We start from the raw sequence: 20639 nt of genomic DNA, 5'->3' as shown, positions 1-20639 counted from the left end.
GCAGATGCCTGGCTTGCTGGCTGCTTGGCTTCCCCTTCTTTCTCTCTGGTGGCTTGTCTGGCAGCGACAAATGGTGAATAGGCATCGGTAGCAGCCACGGTCAGCAGGCAGGAGGGTGGCAATGGGCAGCAGGACAACATGGGGACATCAAATGGTGTTCTCCTCCTCCTGACCTTTTCCTTAAGGCTCCTGGCCCTTTCTCGTCTTCTCCTCTGCCTCCCCTCACTCCCAGGGAGCTGCCCTCTGATTCCACTGCTCGCATGCCCATGGCTAAGACCTCTCTTGAAACTCAAGCCTCAGAGGCCTGGCTGTCCCAATGGCTCCTCCTGGAGCTCCTTGACCCTCTTGGTCTCCTACCCCATGCCCAGCAGCTCTTGCTGAGTCTACCATGGATATGTACGCACTGCGTCTTCCCCCTTCCCTCCCGCCTCTGCCCCTGCAATGGCAGCGTGACTAGTGTCATCCCACACCACCCTCTTCAGCTTTGCTTCCCACGGCTGCCGGCAGACCTCTCCAAGAATACACGTCTGATCACGGTTCCCTTTTATTCATAAACCCTTCTTGGAACGAGAACCTGTAAGCCACCCCCCTTGGCCCCTCCCAACCCCCAGAAAGGGCAGCAAAGGCCAAGACTTCCTCTAGGTTGTCATTAATGATTTAATTAACTAATCCATTATTCATCCCTTATATATTCCCTGCATGCCTTTTGTGTGTGGGGAACGGTGCTGAGGTTATAGGTTAGGCAGTTCATTGGCTCTTCCGCCGGCCTCAGAGATGGGGCCTGTCCCTGGGATGCAAGGTGGGCCTGGGAAACAGGACAGCAGTGTCAAGGGCTGGACCCTTGAGATCACACAGGTGCTCCCATGCAGAGCAAGAGGGGCTGCTCTTCCCATTGTAGGACTCTCCCCCCCCTCCCTGGTGTGGAGTGAGGTGTGGCTGGCCCTCTCTGGGCTCACCTAGAAGCTAGCTGCTCCTGCTTGAAAGCAGACAGTCCCTGCTGAGCACTGTCTGTCCCACATGATCTTCGGTCAGCTCCAAGAAACTAGTGTCACTTGGCCTGACTCTGCTACCTCTCAGCTTTGTACCAGCACAAAGGTTTCCATTCCCTCTTCACTGGAATGGGGGAAATGTGAAGGTAGAGCTTCAGAAGAACAGATAACAAGGACCTTGTGACACAGGAATGATTCCCCACCCTTATCTTCAGACTCAGATGACAAGTGAGCTGTCGTGAACCCAACAAGGACAGGATGAAAACCCAGAAGTTAAACCCAACCAAAGGTCAAGCCTAGTGGATGGCTGCGACCAGCACAGGAGATGGCAGAAGACCTCAGAGCTGCCAGCCCAGTACAGGAGCCCTGGCTGGGGCACAGCAAGCAGGGCTGGGCCAGGGCTGCCCGAAAGGCCCTTCTTCTCCCGCGTCATGATTGCCAGGCCACGCCCTCAAAAACATCTCAGGGAAAATTGTTATCTGCAAGCATTATGCAATTTTCCCATTGGAATTACAGGCTGTGTTTGAAAAGAAATAAAAAGAAATTGAATGTGAAATGCTTCTGCGCAGATCTGAGAACGGGCGGGCGTCAGATACTTTCTCTAGCTCTGAAATAGCTGATCAGATGGAAGCTTGGGATGGCAGCTGCTTCCCAAGGGGACAAGATATCGAATGAGCTCTTACACGTGGCCAGCCGGGTCATCAGGCCGCTCCAGAGCAGCGGTTCTCGGCCTTCCTAATGCTGTGACCCTTAAATACAGTTCCTCATGTTGTGGTGACCCCCCAACCATCAAATTATTTCATCACTGCTTCGTAACTGTGATTCTGCTGCTGTTATGAATTGCAATGTAAATATCTAGATTGCAGGATATCTGATATGTGACCTCCAAAGAGGCTGACTTGGAACCTGTGAGCTCAAATATGACAAAATACCAGACAAGCTCAACTGAAGTAAGGTGGGGCTTATTTTGGCTCATGGTATGAGGGCGCCATCCATCATGATCAGAAAGGCATGGCATCAGGATCTTTTTTATCTATATAATTATTTATTAATTACAATGTATTCACTTTGTATCCCAGCCACAGCCCCATCCTTGTCCCCTCCCAATCCTGCCCTCTCTCCCTCCCTCATCTCCTCCCATGCTCTTTCCCCAATACACCGATAGGGAAGGACCTCCTCCCCTTCCATCTGATCCTACCCTATCAGGTCTCATCAAGACTGTCTTTCATAGTCTTCCTCTGTGACCTGGTAAACCTGCTCCCCCCTCAGGGAGAGGTGATCAAAGAGCCAGCCACTGAGGTCATGTCAGAGACAGCCCCTGTTCCCCTTACTAGGGAGCCCATTTGGAGACTGAGGCAGCGGGATCTTGAGGCAACTGGTCACAGGGCATCCACAGGCAGGAAGCAGAGAGCAATGAATGCTAGTGCTCTCTGCTCCACTTCTTCTTCTCCCTCAGTCCAGCTCTGAAATGGTGCTGGCCACATCCGGGTAAGTCAGCCCTCTTCAGCTAACCCAATCTAGAAAATCTCTCATAGGCATGCCAGAGACTTCTCTCCTGTGTGAGTCCAGATCTTCTCAAGTTGACAAGCAATATGAACCATGGCATCTGGATTCAGCCACCAGGCCTTGTGTGCCACCCCATCCCCCTCCTCTGACAGCCTGGCAGCTGTCACACCATTCTGCCGCTGCTCTCAGCTGCTCCTGCTGATACCCAGCTTTGCTCTTTGTGGTGTCATGGCCCCGGCCCTGTGGTAGGCCCATGCAGTGCAGGTGAACTAGGGGTGCGAAGGACACCAGACGCTTGTTCGCCCCAGCCTCTCCCTCATTCAGCACTGATCATATGCTAGGATTGCACAGCGCTAAGCAAAGGGAGAGCTCTTGCCCTTCTTCTGCCCCCCTTCAAGTGGGGATGAAAGCCAAATAAGCAGATACCCAGGAGGCCGACCCATGACAAAAGTTACGGTAAAAGGATGGAGATGTTTCATTGAGAAGGCGACATTTGAGAGAAGAGCTGGGGGAGGAGAAGGAATGAGTGCTCTGAGACCTGGGAGGAGAGTATCTAGGGGACAGCAAGTTGAAAGTGCAGCTGACATGAGGGACAGCAAGTTCAAAGTGCAGCTGGCAGGTTGGGAGAAAAGCAAGGAGTCTGTGATGCTGGAATCGAATAAAGAAAGAATCAGATGCAGTCAGACAGGTGAGGGGCACAGAGGCAGACCACAAGAGGCCTAGCAAGGTCCCCACCCACTGTGAGCTTCAAGGCCAGAGGGTTTTGAACAGAAGAGCAGCATGATACGGCTGCCACAGGGAAAGGGACCTGTAGAAATATTATGTATTTGTTTTTTATCATATTCATCATAGCGCCTGCAACAGCTTGGCTCTGATGAGAGCCTTCATGTGATGTTGCTTCATGGAGGAAGGTGATGTGAGGGGCAGGTACAAGAGAAAGGAGTCACTTTCCAGAGGAAGACTCTGAAGCCCTGAGCCAGCCTCATGACCATCTATCTCCCCTTGAGAACTAGAACCAGGGTCTTGCAGGCACACTCCAGCTGATTTTGGGGGCCCCCACCAGAACTCACCTCCCAGAGGTCCACATGGACCTTGCCACCTTGCCACCATGGGGAGCAAGCCTCCAACTCATGTGCCTTCTTCGAACAGTTGGGTTATGGGAAAAGCACAGCAGACGGATGGGAGAAAAAAGAGACCTGCTCGAAGCAGTTATGGCCATCTAGGAGAACAACGATGGTGGCTTAGTCTGGTGTGGTGACAGGGCAGGTGGTGGACAGGCTAGAGACAACAGCCTGTGCTGATATGGATAGGAGGTGTGAGAGGGGCCTCCTGGGGGACCACATGGAATGTTAACACTGCCACGAAATGGTCAGGAAGGATGAGGAATGGGGAGGGAAGATAGGAGTTGATTCTAAGGAAAATGTTGCAAAGCTGCTATGCACATCTAGAGCTCAGAGGCAAGGCTGGCATGCATTATTGAAACTCTTGCACAAGGGCTGGAGAGAGGGCTGGCCAGTTAAGAGCCAGTACTGATCTTGCAGAGGATGGGCTTGTTTCCCAGCATGCATGTCAGCTATCTTCAGAGTCTACAACTCAGCTGGGCAGGGGTGGAGCACGCCCTTCATCCCAGGGCTTGGGAGGCAGAGGCAGGCAGATCTCTGTGGGTTTGAGGCCAGCTTGGTCTACCGAGTGAGTTCCAGGACAGCCAAGGCTATACAGAGAAACCTGGTCCAAACCAAACAAAAGTATCTTTAAATCCACCTCCAGGAGATCTAGCATCTTCTTCTGGCTTCTATGAGCACTGTATTCATGTGCTCACACACGCATGCGTGTGTGCACACACACACACACTGAATTTTAAAATATCCTCGTGTACAATTGATTGCATGAAGACCAGAGGACCAAGGCTGAGCACTTCTGTAATTGGAGGTTTGTGAAGGTGGTCCACAGAGAAGACCTAGAAGAGTGTCCAAAGGGGTGATGAGGAAACGAAGAGGCAGTGAGCCCCCAGAACTGAAGAAGAGGGAGAGAGCCCTTTTGCCAGACACTGCTGAGACCTCCTGGGTAAAGCCATTGCCTTTGGCATGGAGTAGTCATTGGTGACCTCCATAAGAGCAGTTTCAGAGGATAGCTGAGTCCAAGTTACCACCTCTGAGGCAGGCATATAGCTGCCTACCTCAAAGGACCACAGTGAAGGACCCAGGAGATCCTGGGCAAACTGTAAAGTACCACCAGAAAGTTCCTGTCCTTATTTACAACCCAATAAACCCAAAGCCTGGCAAAGTGATGGGTTTCTACAATTGCACACATTGATTTTAAGGATGTGACAGTCTTGTTATCACCTCATAAAATGGCTCATTTACAGCTGTCCATCACTGGATGCCACCAGGGGATGCAAACTTACCTGCAGAGCCAGAAGCCATCAGAAGCCATGTTTTATGAGAGTAAGTGGGAATTCTGGGACAGGGCAGGAGCAGGTAATGGGGCAAATAGTACTGAAGGGGTCTCCCCTGGGATTCTAGGTCCTTCCTCACAGAGGGATCCAGGGACCTGTGCCTCTGGGAAGGGGCTCCTTGAGGGAACTGCCAACTAGGGTCAGAGGAGCTCATGGCTGACATGGAGTATGTCGGGGAGAGAACGTCAGGCAGATAAGAAGACATGAGCTGTGGGGTCAGATATCCTGTGCTGGTTTCCATGTTCCTGGGTGGATGCGAAGAAGCCACTTAACTAACGGGCAGAAGACAGCTGCTCCCAAGGGACACGCTGATGTGCTGTAGCGGGCAGAGTTTTGGGGCTTCCCTTTTATGGTAGAACTTTTTCCTCCAACTCAAGGAGCCTGTAACAGCCTCATCCCCACCCACACAGACCACCAACAACTGTGGTTCCCATCAAAACTGGTACTCCGGACAGCATTGCCTTAAAGGCTGTTGTGAACGCTGTCTGCTAAGCTTCCTATTGCATCTGTGTTAGTCCAAACTCAGAGCCTCTAGGATTCACCTAACTGGCAGCTCTCCCAGGCCACCCCCTCCCCTAGTTCCCATGCAACTGGGGTATCTGGAGTCAGCCTGAAGATTAAACTTTGTCTCAGCCATTGCCTAACTGTGAAACTACTTTGGCCAAATAAGTATGTTTCTGAGGCTTAATGCCTTGCTACTGTGGAATGTAGATATGATGGGTACGCTGCGTATACATGGCTTTTAAAACTTTTCCACTCACAACCCTTCTGCAGGAGAGATTTTTACACAACTGTGGGTACCTAGGGATGCAAACCATTTTCTATCGATAACCTCTAACAAGCCTTATTTTAAGACGATCTGTTAAGCACATGCAATCTTACCAGTTACTAAAGACTGGGGCAGGTCCACACACTGGTAAGGCAGCTGTGTGTCTTTGTTTTTACGTAAAGAATCAAACTGTGGCTGAGTGTTTGACTCTGGATGCTGCAGCGCAGCTTCAGTGTTTGCCGGAGTTGACTGATACTTTGATATTTTAATCGCCAGTGCTGAGAAGCCGCCTCACATAAATACACACTACAAGCGGCTGAGGTATGTTTAGGGACACTTCAGGAATTGCTAGAAATTCTGTTCTCGTCGCAAACCAAAATTAATTTAATATTTTTTGTTAAAATCAAGTCACAACTCAAACAACAGCTTTAAAAATCAAACAGTGTAACATAATACAACACGAAAATAAGCCAATCTGATGCTTAGACACTAAGGGATAAGGACGGGAATATATTGTCTTTGTCCCCGTGGTGGAAGCAGAGACCTTTGCACGCACCGACACTGCATTCCCTGCCACGCTGCAGTTTTGAATCTGAGCCACACATCATTGGCTTTGTGTGGTGTGACATCCACGCAGTGCAAAGAGCCTACTGTGTGTTCGAAACAAGGCTGCAGTGAAGTCACTCGATACAAAGCAGGTGAGTGCAGATAGAAACCCTGGGCTTATCAGGGCTTTGTTTTTAAATACATTGTGCATTCATTTGCTCATTGTACGTTCTGAAACCTTTTCACTGAATCCCATAACCTTCGCTGTCAGTCACAGGACCCTTGCAGGCCATGACAGCATGATTTCAAAAGCTATAGCTTTGTTTCCATTTCTTTCTCCCTCTGATCACCAACTCTATCTCGCTTCTTTCCTGGGAAGAGAAAGCACCCTGGTGCGTCAGGCAGGGTACCCAAGCTGATGCTGAGCTGACAGGAAGCCTCAGAGAAAGGCGTCTAACTGGGAGGTAAGGCCAAAGGTGAGGAGTCAGATAGGTGCCAAGCAGACTAGAAGTCAGGGAAGGAGGAGGTGACAGACTCAGCCAATCTCTGGCTGTGGGCAGGCCCAGCCAGCATTGGGTTAAGGTCCCTCCCGCCTAGATTCCCTCCTCTTGCCACCGCCATTTCTGCCTTGAGCCTGCCCCAGTTCTATGCCTACCCAGGTCTGTCATCACTAGCAAGAACTGTCATCTCTCCAATCTGATTTGATCCCACAACCTGTTCAGGGCTGTGCTTTCCCCTCCCCCTCCCACTGCCCTTCCCCTTCACCCTCCACCCCGTACCACTAGAAGCCTGGTGTGAGTACAGCTGCCACATCTTCCAATGTGTTTACCAAAAGCAAACCGTAAGACAGACTCGGGTGACCTGCAGCTTCTTTGGGGGGAGTTTGTTTTAATTGGCACATCTTTGGGAAAGTGCTAACAGCATGCAAACGAGGCCCTCACTGTGGTTGCCTTGAAGTACTTCATTTGAAAAGCGTCCTATGGGAGGTGTAAAGGGGCTCGAAGGATCCTTGAAAGATCCTGGCTGCACCTCAGAGGCTTGTTAAAACAAGCTTTTCATTTAAGTCAGACGCGTAGATTGCTTACTCTGAATTTAGACCTGTCGTTCTTCAGAGTATAAAATGCCTGGAGCTCCGAGGGCCCCCATCCATGCTTCCTTGACCACAGAAACCTCCCCTTGGCTTCTCAGGGAGAACTGAAGCTCAGGGTACACAAGCCTCCCCTGAGGCTCTGTGAGCTGCTGCAACCAGGACCTCTACTCAGAACAGAGAGCGTCTCCAGCCCACCGCCCCTCACTGTGAATGCACCCGCAGGACAGCAAGCCTGCTCCTGCTCTATTGCCAGGGCATGTGACCATGTGATTCCCTTAGCAGGCCCATTTCACAAATGAGAAAACCGAGACTTGCCAGAAGACTCAGAACTAGCCGACGGTGTAGTCGGGATCTGAAGTCGGGTTTGAGTCCAGAGGTCTGTTCCCTCACCCACACTGCTTTCTACTTTGCCTGACTGGTAACTATTAAACAAAAGCTGTGCCTGGATGTGCAAAGCTGATACTTACTAACACACACGTGGAGGACCCAAGCACAGTTTTTCAATGTCTTCGTTTTTTTTCATCATTCAATGACATGAGAACACTTGGATGCGTGAAACTGGCATGCAAATTTATTACTCTGTCACTTACAGTTCAACAGCTACCACTAATGGAGTGTTATTTTGTACACATACATACGTACTCCCAGCACTTGGCAGGTGGATCTCTGTCAGTTCGAGGCCAGCCTGGTCTACAAGGAGAGTTTCAGGACAGCCAGGGCTATTACAGAGAGAAACCCTGTCTTGGTAAAACAAAACAAAACAAAAAAAAAAAATGATTTTAAAAAAGTCTTCAGAAAGAAAAGAGGAATAAATGATGGTGATGACACAATGAAATGTGTCATTTTACTGAGTGCCCACCTGTAGCCAACTGTTTGGATATGGTCATGAATAATTTGGGCTGTCTCCAGTGGTGTAGTATGTAGTTTATATCAACAACAATTGGTCCTCAAAAAAAAAAAAAACATTTAAGGGTTTGTTTGTTAGTTTTAGAGGGGATTGGTTGATTGTTTGGTGGTTGGCTGGTTGTTTGGCTGGCTGTTGGCTAGGTGGTGGTAGAATCTCCTTAGATAGCCTAGGCTGGCCTCTGACCCAAGGACCTCCTAGCTCAACCTCGCAAGGGTTGGAGCTGTATTTTCAAGTGTGTATTTTCTCATGCCTAAAAAAAAATATTTTATGTTTAAAATGACCGTCCCAGGATACCCCTTTCTTATTTCAGTAAATAACATGAGTTATTACAAAAAGGGACCAATAGTAAGCTGTAGGTGGAGCAGTATGAGCTCCAGATGAAACTGTTTACAGCAGGGACTGTCCTGCCCAGACACACAGATCCAACACCCTTAGAACATCTGCACACCAAAAATAATGCAGACAAATAAAGCAGTATTGGAGGGCCTGGGCCGCTGGTGCTGGGTAATACATTGCAGAAGCAAAATCAATATGTCATTAGCCAGGACCCAAAGCCCATGATTTAATCGTAAAGCAAGGTGAATCTGTAGGGCCAGCTGGCTCCGTGGCCGCCTCAACTCCACCCACATTGATTTTATTTCTTTAGTGAGGTGTTTCTTAGTAGACAGCCTCTCATTACTCAGAGCTGGCATCTTGGTCTTCATTTCGATGTTGTGAACTGGCTTGCCATGATTTGAAGATTTCCAGCACTTGAAATTTTTCATTGTGAGCTATGCTATTTGATAAATATGTCCTATGGAGTCTATAGAATGCCGTGAAAGAAAAATTCTTATGGCGTGGTATTTAGGAAAAGGTAATAGTCAGGGTACAAGGCATGACTCCCAGTGTAATGAGGGCTTCTGAGGGAAGGTGTGATTAGTCCACACACAAACACGCATGTAGTTGCTTATACATGATAAGAGGCCTGGGAGGATCCATACGAAACTGTGAAATTCTGGAGGAGGAAAGGAGGCCGAGGCAGGGTTGGTGCTGAAGCAGGATGTACTCACATTTACATTGTGTGTTCTCATAATGCCAAAATTTTTCCACAATAAGTGGAATTGAAAAGCAAAGAGGAACATATTTCCAGTGCTCGACAAGCAAGCCCACATGGTCCAAGCGCAGGATGGAAGACATGGTCACAGAAGTCATGGAGAGCTGCTTATGGCTCAGATTTGTAGACATGAATGCAAAGGGTACTGGGTCCTGACTGGGGTGAGGGGCAGGCACTGGAGGGAGCTGGCGATCTTCCTCATCTGCTCAGGCATCTGGTGCATGTGACTTGGATACAGATGGGACCTCCGGAGGAGGAAGAATGGCAGAGCGAGGGCCCCATGTGGACATAGATGTCACAGGAGCTGCCAAGCTGGGGCTGCAAAAATAGCTCCTGTCCTTCCTGTGTGTGACTTTGTGAAGGACAGCTTCTGTTAGCCCCGCCCCAAAAGACACATTGTAAACAATCATATAAATCTTTTATGAGAAATGGAACCACTCAGGAGGCCAGGACGTGCTTTTCCCACAGACCTGTGAATGTGGGGGTGTCCACATAGCCAGTGATTCTTTCCTCTGCCCACAGTGGCCAACCTAGGGAGACGGCGCTCAGAAAGAGGCTGTGATCTGTCAACCCATGTCCCAGCCTTCTCCTCACCCAACCCAAGCCGCCAGAGGTCCAGACCAAGCTGGATCTGGATAAAGCCCCTTCCTCTCAGAGGCCTAGGCATGACTCCTTTCATGACTGTAGTCAGGCCTTCAAGCACAGAAGGGTTTTATAATGTTTGACTGAGGGACTCCTCTGGACTCCAGCTTTCTCAGTGCTCTGGGAGTTGCAGGGAGAAGTTCACCCCAAATAAGTTCTGGGCACCTTCTGCCAAGTGTGGCTCTGAGGACTGGGGAGTAGCTGTGAGGCAGCCAAACAAGGCTCTGCCCCCACCCCAACCCACCCCCTGGAACTCAGAGCTTTGTACACTTTGTCATCAGGGCTCTTCCTGCCCCAGTTGCTAGCATTCTGGGTTTTCCTATGTGTTGTGGTTGATAATGCCCGAGCTATTGGGCCCAGACCAGGGGAAGGCAGCATCTGGGGCCAGCCAACTCTGATCAGAGGAGATCTCTATTACGGATGAATCTGAGCTATGCAGACTGCTCATGACACCGTGTAACTGAAAGTAAAAAGCCAACTGTATCTCAAGACCAAGTCAAGCAATATGGGCAGGATTCTGACCTTTGCCTCATGATGACCACATAACATTTGCCTTCAAAATGTTAATTCCCAAATTCTTCCTCAGAAGTCATTTGAGGTTCCCTACAATTTAATGATGCTCTATACACTGTCCAGTCAAAATAGAGCAGCTGTCACAACGGGACCAGGTAGGAGGGCTTTGTTCTGGACTTCTTGTGGGTCTCCACAGCAGGAGGGTGGCTCTGGGTAACAACACTCGGATTGAAGTGTTGGCTGCCTTTCAGAGTCTGCTGACCAGTGTTGGCCTGGATCAGACCCCTCTGTGTCTGGACCTTAAACCCGTGACTCAGCCCTTCATGCTGAGCAAATAAGGAAGTTTAGCCGATAGAGAATAGAGATGAAGTCTGGGTCACAGCTGTACCAGGTGGGGGATGGGATAGACTGAAGAACCAAGGTGCAGCTGAGTGGGATTACCCATAGCCAGGCTACACATGGGGCGCTCTGTGCCACCTCCTGATGTTGCTGGGGGGAATGGATCCACGGCACATGAAGAATTAAAATGGGGATAAGACAACGTCACCACACTAAATCCCTCTTGCTGCCAGAAGCCCAGCTGTCTACATTAAAAACATGTGCTTCTCTTGCAGAGTGACGAAGTCCTTACCGTCATCAAAGCCAAAGCCCAATGGCCAGCCTGGCAGCCTGTCAACGTGTAAGTACCAAACAGACACTTGCCTTCCCTGTCCCATCCTAGCCTTGTCCTCGGAGCCACCTAGCTCATAATCACTTAATGCTGGCTGCACCCCTACAGCTAGTAATGCTTCTCAGATGAGCAAGCCAGGAGGCCACAGCCACATGGGAAGTCTTCTTGGGGATGTAGGTTTGGCCTCTGTTTTCCCCAGTGGTCCTCCATCCACCACAGAGGACCCAACTAAGACACATGATTCACCATGGCATGTTCCCTTGTGCCCTCAGTCCGGTGGACTAAGTACATGCATGTTCCGTGCCATGGCAACACAGATATGCTCATTCTAAGCAATGATTCACGGGAAGCTGCACCTGCGCCAGTCCCAGTTCTCAGATCTTCTCCTGTCTCTGTCAGCTCTGTGCCTTGGAGAGTTTCTCTGCCCTGAAGTCTTCAGTGATCCAGAGGAATGCCACTGTCAAATGAGCACAGTCCCAGATGGGTGGGTAGATGACCAGTGACAGATACTGGATAGATAGGTAGATAGATAGATAGATAGATAGATAGATAGATAGATAGATAGATAGATAGATAGATAGGACAGACAGATAGATAGATGGATTGATGGATAGATAGGACTGGTGGTTAGGATGGAGAGAGACAAAGAGAACAGTTTGGAGAATACTTCTCCATAGATGGCCCACATTAAACCTGAACTCATCATGTCCAAAGTGGGACCCTTCATCTTCACACAAACTTATGGCATGGTTGCACATGCCTTTAATCCCAGCGCTTGGGAGGAAGAAGAGAGTGGATCTCTGTGAGTCTGAAGCCAGCCTGATCTACATACATTAGATTCTAGGTTAGGCAGAGCTACACAGTGAGACTCATCTTTAAAAACACCAACAAACAAATAAAACCTTATTCTTCTTCATGTGGGCAAACATCTAAAGCACAGCGGCCCACAAAACCTCACTTATTCTCCTTGCTGTCTTCCCTCATCAAGTCAAACTATCAACCCTTCATTCCTGACTTGCTCCAGGTCATTCTATAAGTCCCCATAATCCAGTATCATCAGCTGCACAGTTATAGGTGTGTTTTTAAATGAATCTAAACCTGTTGTGTTCCCTTCTTCTTAGCATCTTTCTGTTCTCAGAAATGTGTGTTCAGGAAAGATGGGGTTGGGAGTGGGGAGGGTAAGTAGATGTCCTCAAGATCCCAGTTGCCTCAGTTGGCACTTAAATGAATGCCCACCTCTGCCCTCACGGTGACCCTTTTCTAGACATTGAAACTCAGATGTGCCCCTTCTGTGACAGGCTCAGTGTTGCCCTCTGGGCCAGTAGAGGGTGGATTGGGAGTGTCAGCCATATTGAGATTACTGGCCCTCACCCATCCTCCCTCTTTATAGCAACATCCCTCAGATTCGGTAACATTGCATTCATTTTCTCACTTTTTAATACATTTCTCTCTTCTAGTCAAGCTGAAATTAATAGCAGAGTATCAGTAATAAATTGACTCTTGTCTAACAATGACAGGAAACAAAATCCGACCTCTACTTTACCCCGAATCCTTCAAGCAATGACAACCTAAACACTTCATTGATTTAGTATATACTTATTAAGATCCAAAGACATGCTCCACAGAGGGGGCTGTGAATCCCGTGGTGAGCAGAACTCTTTATGGGGCCTGCAGTTCAGTGGGGGAAAATATTTAGCAAATGTAACCTATATGTAAAGTGAAGTCATGGCGAGGTCAGAATGAAGATGAATACAGCACATTCAAAGCATTAAAATGTTTCTAATTTCTGTATAACTAGATGCTGAAATCAAAGGTGAACTTCATGTGGGGCCAAGCTATGCAGCAGTAAAAACTTAGGAATGATAGGGTCATCAGGAGGTTGGGGTAGGAGAGACATAGTCAAAGAACATTGCATACTTATATGACAATGTCCCTGTGTAATCTAATCCATTGTACAATAAATATACCAGTAAAAGTGAGAACTCTTTTAAAATTTTTAAATGAAAACACTTATTGAAGCATTTTCAGCAGAAGAATATGATCAGACAGCATTTGAAAACCAAAAATAGCAATGCTGATGCTCCAATCTGAAAAGTTGAGTGAGGTGGGAAAGGCAGGCAGGCAGGCAGCTGCAGAGAGCCAGGCAGGAGCAACTCCACTTCCAGTGGGATGGGAGTGGTGGTGGGTGGACACAGAGAGGGGCAGAGGTAAGCAGTGGAAGGTTAAAAGGACAGCTGTGGTGACAGACTGAGAAAAAAAGATGAGGGCGGCAGGATGGTCAAAGTGCCTCTCCGGTCCGGGACTGACCCAAGCAGGGAGTTGGCGGTCCTGCCCATGACTGGGGACGTTAGGTGAGGTTTGATGGGAAAGCCCGTGAGATCAGCTCTGACCACGACATGGTGCTCACAGGCCCTCAAAACATGTATATGAAGGCCAAATGCCCAGTTAGATAGCAGGGGGGTGGTTAGGAATAAGAGTCAAGGGCTTAGGACAGAGTCCCCACTCTTGGTGAAGACTTGCCTTCAAGGGAAAACAAAAGAGAACAGCAAAAAGGTCCCCAAGAAAGTATGGTTCCTCCCCCCCCCCAAAAAGCCAGAGAAGACTGTGAGGAGTGTGGCCAGCTAGGCGTGAAGTAAGTCAAGGCTACACAATGTGCTTTAAAGTCACAGACACAAAGGCCACTGTGCCCTCTGCCATGGGATGGGGAAACCCTGCACATGGCAAGGGGAACCCGGCCAGAGTGAGGCTGCAGATTGATAAATACAAAGGATCTGGTTAGCCCACGAGAGAAGACTAGGGTTGGCTGGGCTGTGACTACAAAGGGATGAAAATCAAGTGGAGTTGAGTGTGTGTGTGTGTGTGTGTGTGTGTGTGTGTGTGTGTGTGTGTGTTGGCTTGGGGGTGTTACTGGTTTTGCTTTTGGTGGGAAGTTGTTTCTCTTTTGTGTTTTTCTTCTTCCGGAATATGAAAGACTTCTTGAAAAACTGAAGTTTCAAAAATATTACTTGGGGAATATTTCCCACACATCACCTATCCCTCAGACGTCCTGAGACAATAGAGAAAGAGAGAGAGAAAGAGAGAGAGAGAGAGAGAGAGAGAAGGAAGAAGAAAAAGAAGAAGAAGGATGAGGAGGGGAAAAGGAGGAGGAGAAGAAGAGAAGAAATTGATGGCAAATACTGAGCTCCCAAACATCCAAAACCTTTCCATTCCCAAACGATGGGCTTGTTAAGGAAAAGGAATTTTCCTTTGATTTTTCCCAAACCCTGGACTCCCCTTTCCTTTCCAGATCTCATTAGGAAGTCAAATTAGGAAGCCTGCATGCAGCCAAGTCTTGTTTTGCCCTGACAACCCTCCCGCCAACCCAAGCCTGCCTGATGGAGGTTAATGGGATTCCAGCCTCTTCGCCCGGTGGAAAGCAGGGTGACCTACTTTGCAAAGTCCTGCTTGTTGAAACTGCCTTGTGTTTTCAGCAGTCTTCACCCCCCATTCCCAGCACCCCTTCTCAAAGGATAGCCGTGAGTGAACAAATTAGCTGGTGACTTGTTTAATTCAGCAACTCAAGCCAGAGCACTGAAAGCTCAATGTTCAGATGGAAACAGGAAAAGACAGATTCTGAGCAAAGCCACATCCTTCACTGGTTCCTCGCAAACACAAGTAGAAAACAGTCTACAAACTGTTCTGAATTTGCTCTGCTCCATTCCTCCAAGGTGGTCTGAATGCTAAGAATTGCCAGAACTTTCAAAGATATTCCTGTCCTGGAAAGGACTGGCATTTTCCCTACACTATTCCCATCCATTCTGCTTGGTAATCTCTTGCTTAGACAATGGTCCATGTTAGAGACTGGGTCAGTTTCTTTAGAAATGAAACCAGAAACATCTTCCTTTTAAATCAGCCCGTGGGTTCCAGTTCCTGCCCTCAGTGGGAGTTGCCTGGGTCCATCCGCACTCTTGGGGTGGTAAAGGAACACGGACTAGAGCAGGTGGTAGAGCTGCATGTCCAGATGGACTTGGAGTCCCAGATGCCTTCTGGTTAGAAAGGAATGTTGCAAGAACCTGACAAACCGGGATCCTCCAACTGTGGACTTCAGTCTAATGTATGGCTTGGGCGCCCCCTGGTGGCTCAACAGAGTTTCTGTACTTGAGAAACCGTGGACTCCTGAGACAAAACTAAACCTTTTAGGAGCTGTTACCAGGTCTCATTGGTAACATAGAAAAAGGCAAGGATCAAGGTCTAGATGGATCGTAACAACCATTTCTTGCCTCTTCTGTGGTGTTTTGGGAAACTTTGTTGCAAATGAGGCATAGTATTGTAAGAAACCATGAGAAGCAATTTCTTCACATAGGTACAATAATCCCATCTTGCAGGCTTAGAAACTGCAAAGAAAGGCGGGGTTCAAGCATCTGCTCTCATGCCCTCATCCCACACACCACACTCTCTCAAAGGTTAGAGAAAGCATTCTCCACGAACCCATTTATTTTTTAACTTGTGTATGTGTGAATTGTCTGCTCATAACTTTACTGAGTTTGGGTCTTTTTCTCAGAGATTTGGCTCATCTCTCTTTAGACGCTGACACTTTTCAGTTATGCTGGATGAGGACCCTATTTTTCTTGGCACCAGAGGTGTTATGGTTCACATCTTAAATGTCCCCCCAAAAGCCGAAGGCTTGGTTTGCAGCTTGCAGCACCCTTGGGAGCTGATGGAAACTTTAAGAGTTGGGGAGAAGCCTGGTGAGGTGGTGCACGCCTGTAATCCCAGAACTCAGGGAGGTAGAGGCAGGCGGATCTCTGTGAGTTAGAGGCCAGCCTGGTCTACAAAATAAGTCGTAGATAGCCAAGGCTACACAAAGAAAACCCTGTCTCAAAAAAAAAGGAAGAAAGAAAGAGAGAGAGAGAGAGAGAGAGAGAGAGAGAGAGAGAGAGAAAGAAAGAAAGAAAGAAAGAAAGAAAGAAAGAAAGAAAGAAAGAAAGAAAGAAAGAAAGAAAGAAAGAAATGAGGGGGTTGGAAAGAAGGGCTGGTGGTGATGGTACATGCCTTTAATCCCCACCCTTGGGAGGTGGGGGTAGGTGGATCTCTGGATTCCAGGACAGCCAGAGCTACATAGAGGGACCCTGTCTTGGGGAGAGGGTAACAGGGGTGGGAAAGGTGGGAAGAAGTTAGGCCTACAGCCATGTGTGTTTGTAAGATATATTAGGACCGACCCTCCCACCCCTCACCTCCTTCCTGCGGCCCCACCACCATGTACTCTGCTGTCCCAGTCCCACAGAAACATGGCCAAGTGGCCATGGACTAAAAGCATTGACACCATGAGCCAAAACAAGCTTTTCTCCTTCTCAGGTGTTATGTCACTATGACAGAAAACTAGAACAAGAGGGTCCACAGAGATCTTTAAATTTTGGAATATTCATGTATAGATCTGATGACATGTCTTGGTCACAGGACCCAAGTCTCAACATGCGACATGTTTCAGTTACACCTTTTACACATCAGTAACTGCACAAAACATTTCAAAGCATCTGAGGTTTGACTGTAACTCATGGTGTGGGCTCAAGTGTGGAATTTACTATTTGGGGTCCATGTTACTGATCAGAAAGCTTGAGATTTGGGGTTTTCAAGATTTGTAAACCCAAGCATGTACAGCTCTTATTCTATAGAGGTTTTAGGGTGGTTCCTAATTCAATCACTTTCTTTTGCCGTTGCTTTTCCTGTTTCAAGTCTGAGAAAGGGAATATTTCTTTCCTTTTTTTTTTCTTTATCCCTACCCCAAAAGGTAACATTTGTTCAACAGAGCTTTATCTGGAACGTTTGATGTTTTTCTGCAATCTAGATATTTTCTATTGGGTTCTAGAGCTGTGCTGAATGGTGTTCAGTGTGAACCCAATATTTTTATTGCAGTTAATTAGGTCTGAGAGGACTTGGTAGCCAGTCTTTCCTCCTACTCTCTCCTTTCAGGGTCAATAATTTCTATTTCTCTTCTACTCTGAATATAATATTATTTTAATTATATATGTCATGTACTCTGGTATGTAATAAGTCTATATCAAGTCTTCCTGCTTTTAAAAAAAAATGATTCAAATTTAAATCCGAGATAAAAGAAAAATAGGACACCAAATTGGCAAAATGTCATATCTTGGAAGACCTCTAAGAGAGCATTAATAAGAACTTTTATTAAAGTTTGATTAAATTAAAGGCCCCAGTCCTGGATAGCATTTCCTAAGAAAAAATCACACATACGCTTATACATTTTATTATTTTAAGTAAGGTTTTTATAAGAGAAATAATACTTTGAAGCGACCTTGAAGGTCAAAGGAAATAGAAAAGCTCCACATTCATTTCCTAGATTAATTCATTTATTTCAACAAACATTTGGAAGTAGCCCACTGCGTGCTAAGATTTGTACCAGGCAAAGAAATGTAGTTGAAATAACCACAAAAATGGCCTCTACTCTATTGGCACCGACTGGGAAAAAGTGACATTAAACAAGAAATTCTGAGTGACAAGTCAGGCCATTTCGGAAAGGTAGGGCGGGACGGCTAAGCAGTTTGGGAGAGTGAGGAAAAGCTCTTTTGTGGAAGCATTATTTAGCCTGGGGGACAAGGTGTGTCTAAAGAAGCCTAAAAAAAGAAAAGGCATTGTCCCTGCACTCTGTGTGTGCAAAATTGCCATGTTTCTCAACAGATGGCCAGGCATTTCAGAGTCCAGTTTTTCCATCCTTGAAGCCCTTAACGGAGCTCTGGAAGGCACCACCCTCGTGCTGCCAGCTACGTCATTTGAAAATTCTTCTGCGATGTTTTGTCCTTGAGCAGTATCTTAGCTACTTTTCTTGCTGTAACCGAACAGCTGGCAATAAGAAACTTAAGAAAGAAAAGGTGTATTTTGGCTCATGGTTTCTGGAGACACCGTTCATCATATCAGGGAAGGCATGAAAGCAGAGACATGAGGTGGCTGTCACAGGGCTTCTGGAACCACGACACTCAGAGACTGGCGCTTGCCTCGCTTTCCCTTTCTTCCCTTTTGCATTCAGTCAGGGGTGCCAGCCCAGGGGTGGTATTTCCCATCTTCAGGGAGGTCCTCATTAAATCTCTGGAGATACTTTTGAGAGCACGCAGATCCTGGTCTCCTACCTGATTGTCGATCCAGCTAAGTTGACAGGAAGATGAACCATCACACAAGGATATGGCTGTCAGGTACATAAGTACCCGTCTGGTGCTGGATTGGAGTCAGGGTGGTTCCTAATGCTCTGTATTCTGCAATAGAGCTGGCTCTGTCCCCTTAGGTTGTCACTGTGAATTGTGTCACTTGTGGGGTTCAGGATATGGATAACCGTCTCTGAAATTACAAACTTAGGGAGTGGGTGGAGTTGTCTGTCTGAGTGGCAATGGAAGAGAAGGGCTACATCCCAAGGGACTGCTGGACAGGTATGGCAAGACAGGCCAGCCACTCAGTGTGAGACTGGATGGGCGGTGCCTTAGTTCCCAGACTACAGGTCCTATAGAAGCTGGGGACATAAATTTCCTCAGATGCTTCTTAAAGAAAGCTGCTGAGGTGATGTGAGCCTTTTAATACAAGCACTCGGGAGACATCTCTAAGTTTAAGGCCAACCTGGTCTAGAGTGAGTTCCAGGGAAGGAAGGAAGGAAGGAAGGAAGGAAGGAAGGAAGGAAGGAAGGAAGGAAGGAAGGAAGGAAGGAAGGAAGGAAAGAAAGAAAGAAAGAAAGAAAGAAAGAAAGAAAGAAAGAAAGAAAGAAAGAAAGAAAGAAAGAAGGAAGGAAGGAAGGAATGCTGCTGAAGCTGGGAAGGCGGGTCCTTCAGCCAAGTGTTTCCCAGAAAGCACAAGGACCGGAATCCACATTTTAAAATATGAGGCACCACATGCTTAGAATCCCAATACTATGAAGGGATGAACAGTGGCTGCTTGGGGCTTCCTAGCCAGCCAGCCTAGCCTACTTGGCAAGTTCCAGGACACAAAGATTTTATACCCATTCCCAAAAAACCCCCAATGGACAGTACATGAGAAACCACACCCAAGGTTGTCCTCTAGCCTCCATAGACACACACATACATGTTCCCCAGCATACATGCACATACACCATACACACACATATACATCACATACACAAAGAAGTGGCTGAAACCGCTGACCCACAACGCAGAGGAATCCATAAGGAAGCAGGGGAGAGGAGTCTCCATCTGCGCCTAACTCGCCTAACTCGCAGAAAGACAGGCATGTCTGCAGGGGGTTGTCTTAGTTAACCCTTCTATCACCATGACCAAGTCAACTTATAGGAGAAACATTTAGTTGGAGGCCTGCTTACAGTCTCAGAGGCTTAGGCCATGGTCATCTAGGAGGGAGCATAGCGGCAGACAAACATAGTACCAGAGCAGTCGCTGAGAGCCCTGATCCTAAAGGAGGCAGAAAGAGAACGACCAGGTTTGGTATAGGTTTTTGAAACCTCCAAGTCTGCCCCCAGTAACACATGTCCTTCAACATGGCCACACCCCCTAATCCTCCCCAAACAGTTCCACTCTCTGGTAACCAAACATTCAAATAGATGAGCCTATGGGAGCTATTCTTAACATACACAGGTGGCTATTCTTAAACAAGAGCTTTGAGGCCCAAAGATAGTGAGCAGGATTTTCAGGACCTAGAGTCAGTCAGGCCATTTCAGTCCCCACCAGATACACATGTGTTCAGCTGGCCCACTGGGGTTCTCCAGATCTGGGGAACACTGGCGAAGCTCGCCCCTAAGGAGCTTCTATCCTGAGGGAAAGAAAGAATTTTAAGGAAGCTATTACAATTTATAGGTCTGGCTACAGAGACCTGCTGAAGATGCAGGAATAGACAGATAGACTTTGGGCCCTTGTCTCAGCCAACGGGTCAGAAAGCCACCTGGACAAGGTGACACATGAAAAGCTTGAAAGATAAGTAATTTCTGAACTTAGGCCGCAGGAAGACTACCTACAGAGCTCGTTAAAACAAACGGCTGGGCCCTACCCCAGAACTACTAATTCACCAAATCCTCTTGGAGGCAATTAACCATCATTTCTGATAAGTTCCTGGGAGTGCCAAGAACAGAAATGTCACATCCCCGATCCCAGGATGGTCTGGCCAGACACAGGGGACTTCTAGGAGAGTGGAGCTTGGGGGACAACAGCCGGCCCTTGATGGCCTCCTGGCACACGTTCCAGAGCCTGGACTGGCCACCGCTACAGTGGGAAGTCTACTCAGAAAAGCCTCCACAGTGCTTTCCTCTCAGCAACAGACCAAGCTAGTGTATCTTAGCCAAAACGCCCCTCACCAGAGGGATTTCAGATTCAGCTTTTGAAAACTGAGTAACGTTGATATATACATAAGAAGATAGCCTGAGGAGGGGATCCAGGTCCAGACTATTTGTTCCATATATACCTAATAACAGCCTGAAGATAACTTTGCAGAACGTTTTGTTCATCTTTGAATTAGCAT

General features: G+C 47.7%; 1 protein-coding gene across 1 annotated transcript in view; it reads left to right on the top strand.

The window, feature by feature from the left end:
- The window catches only part of Spon1 (spondin 1), a 280351-nt gene that overhangs the window by 244428 nt on the left and 15284 nt on the right, over window positions 1-20639 (top strand). The window contains exon 7 of the mRNA XM_055627495.1: window positions 11125-11189. Within this exon, the coding sequence (XP_055483470.1) occupies window positions 11125-11189 (65 nt within the window). The remainder of the gene's footprint in view (window positions 1-11124; window positions 11190-20639) is intronic.

This window comes from Psammomys obesus, unplaced genomic scaffold (genome assembly GCF_907164565.1).
Source record: "Psammomys obesus unplaced genomic scaffold, mPsaObe1.curated_primary_1811, whole genome shotgun sequence".
In the NCBI taxonomy this organism is placed as follows: Eukaryota; Metazoa; Chordata; class Mammalia; order Rodentia; family Muridae; genus Psammomys; species Psammomys obesus.
Note: the sequence above shows the minus strand (reverse complement) of the source record. Positions and strands in the feature narration are given on the sequence as shown.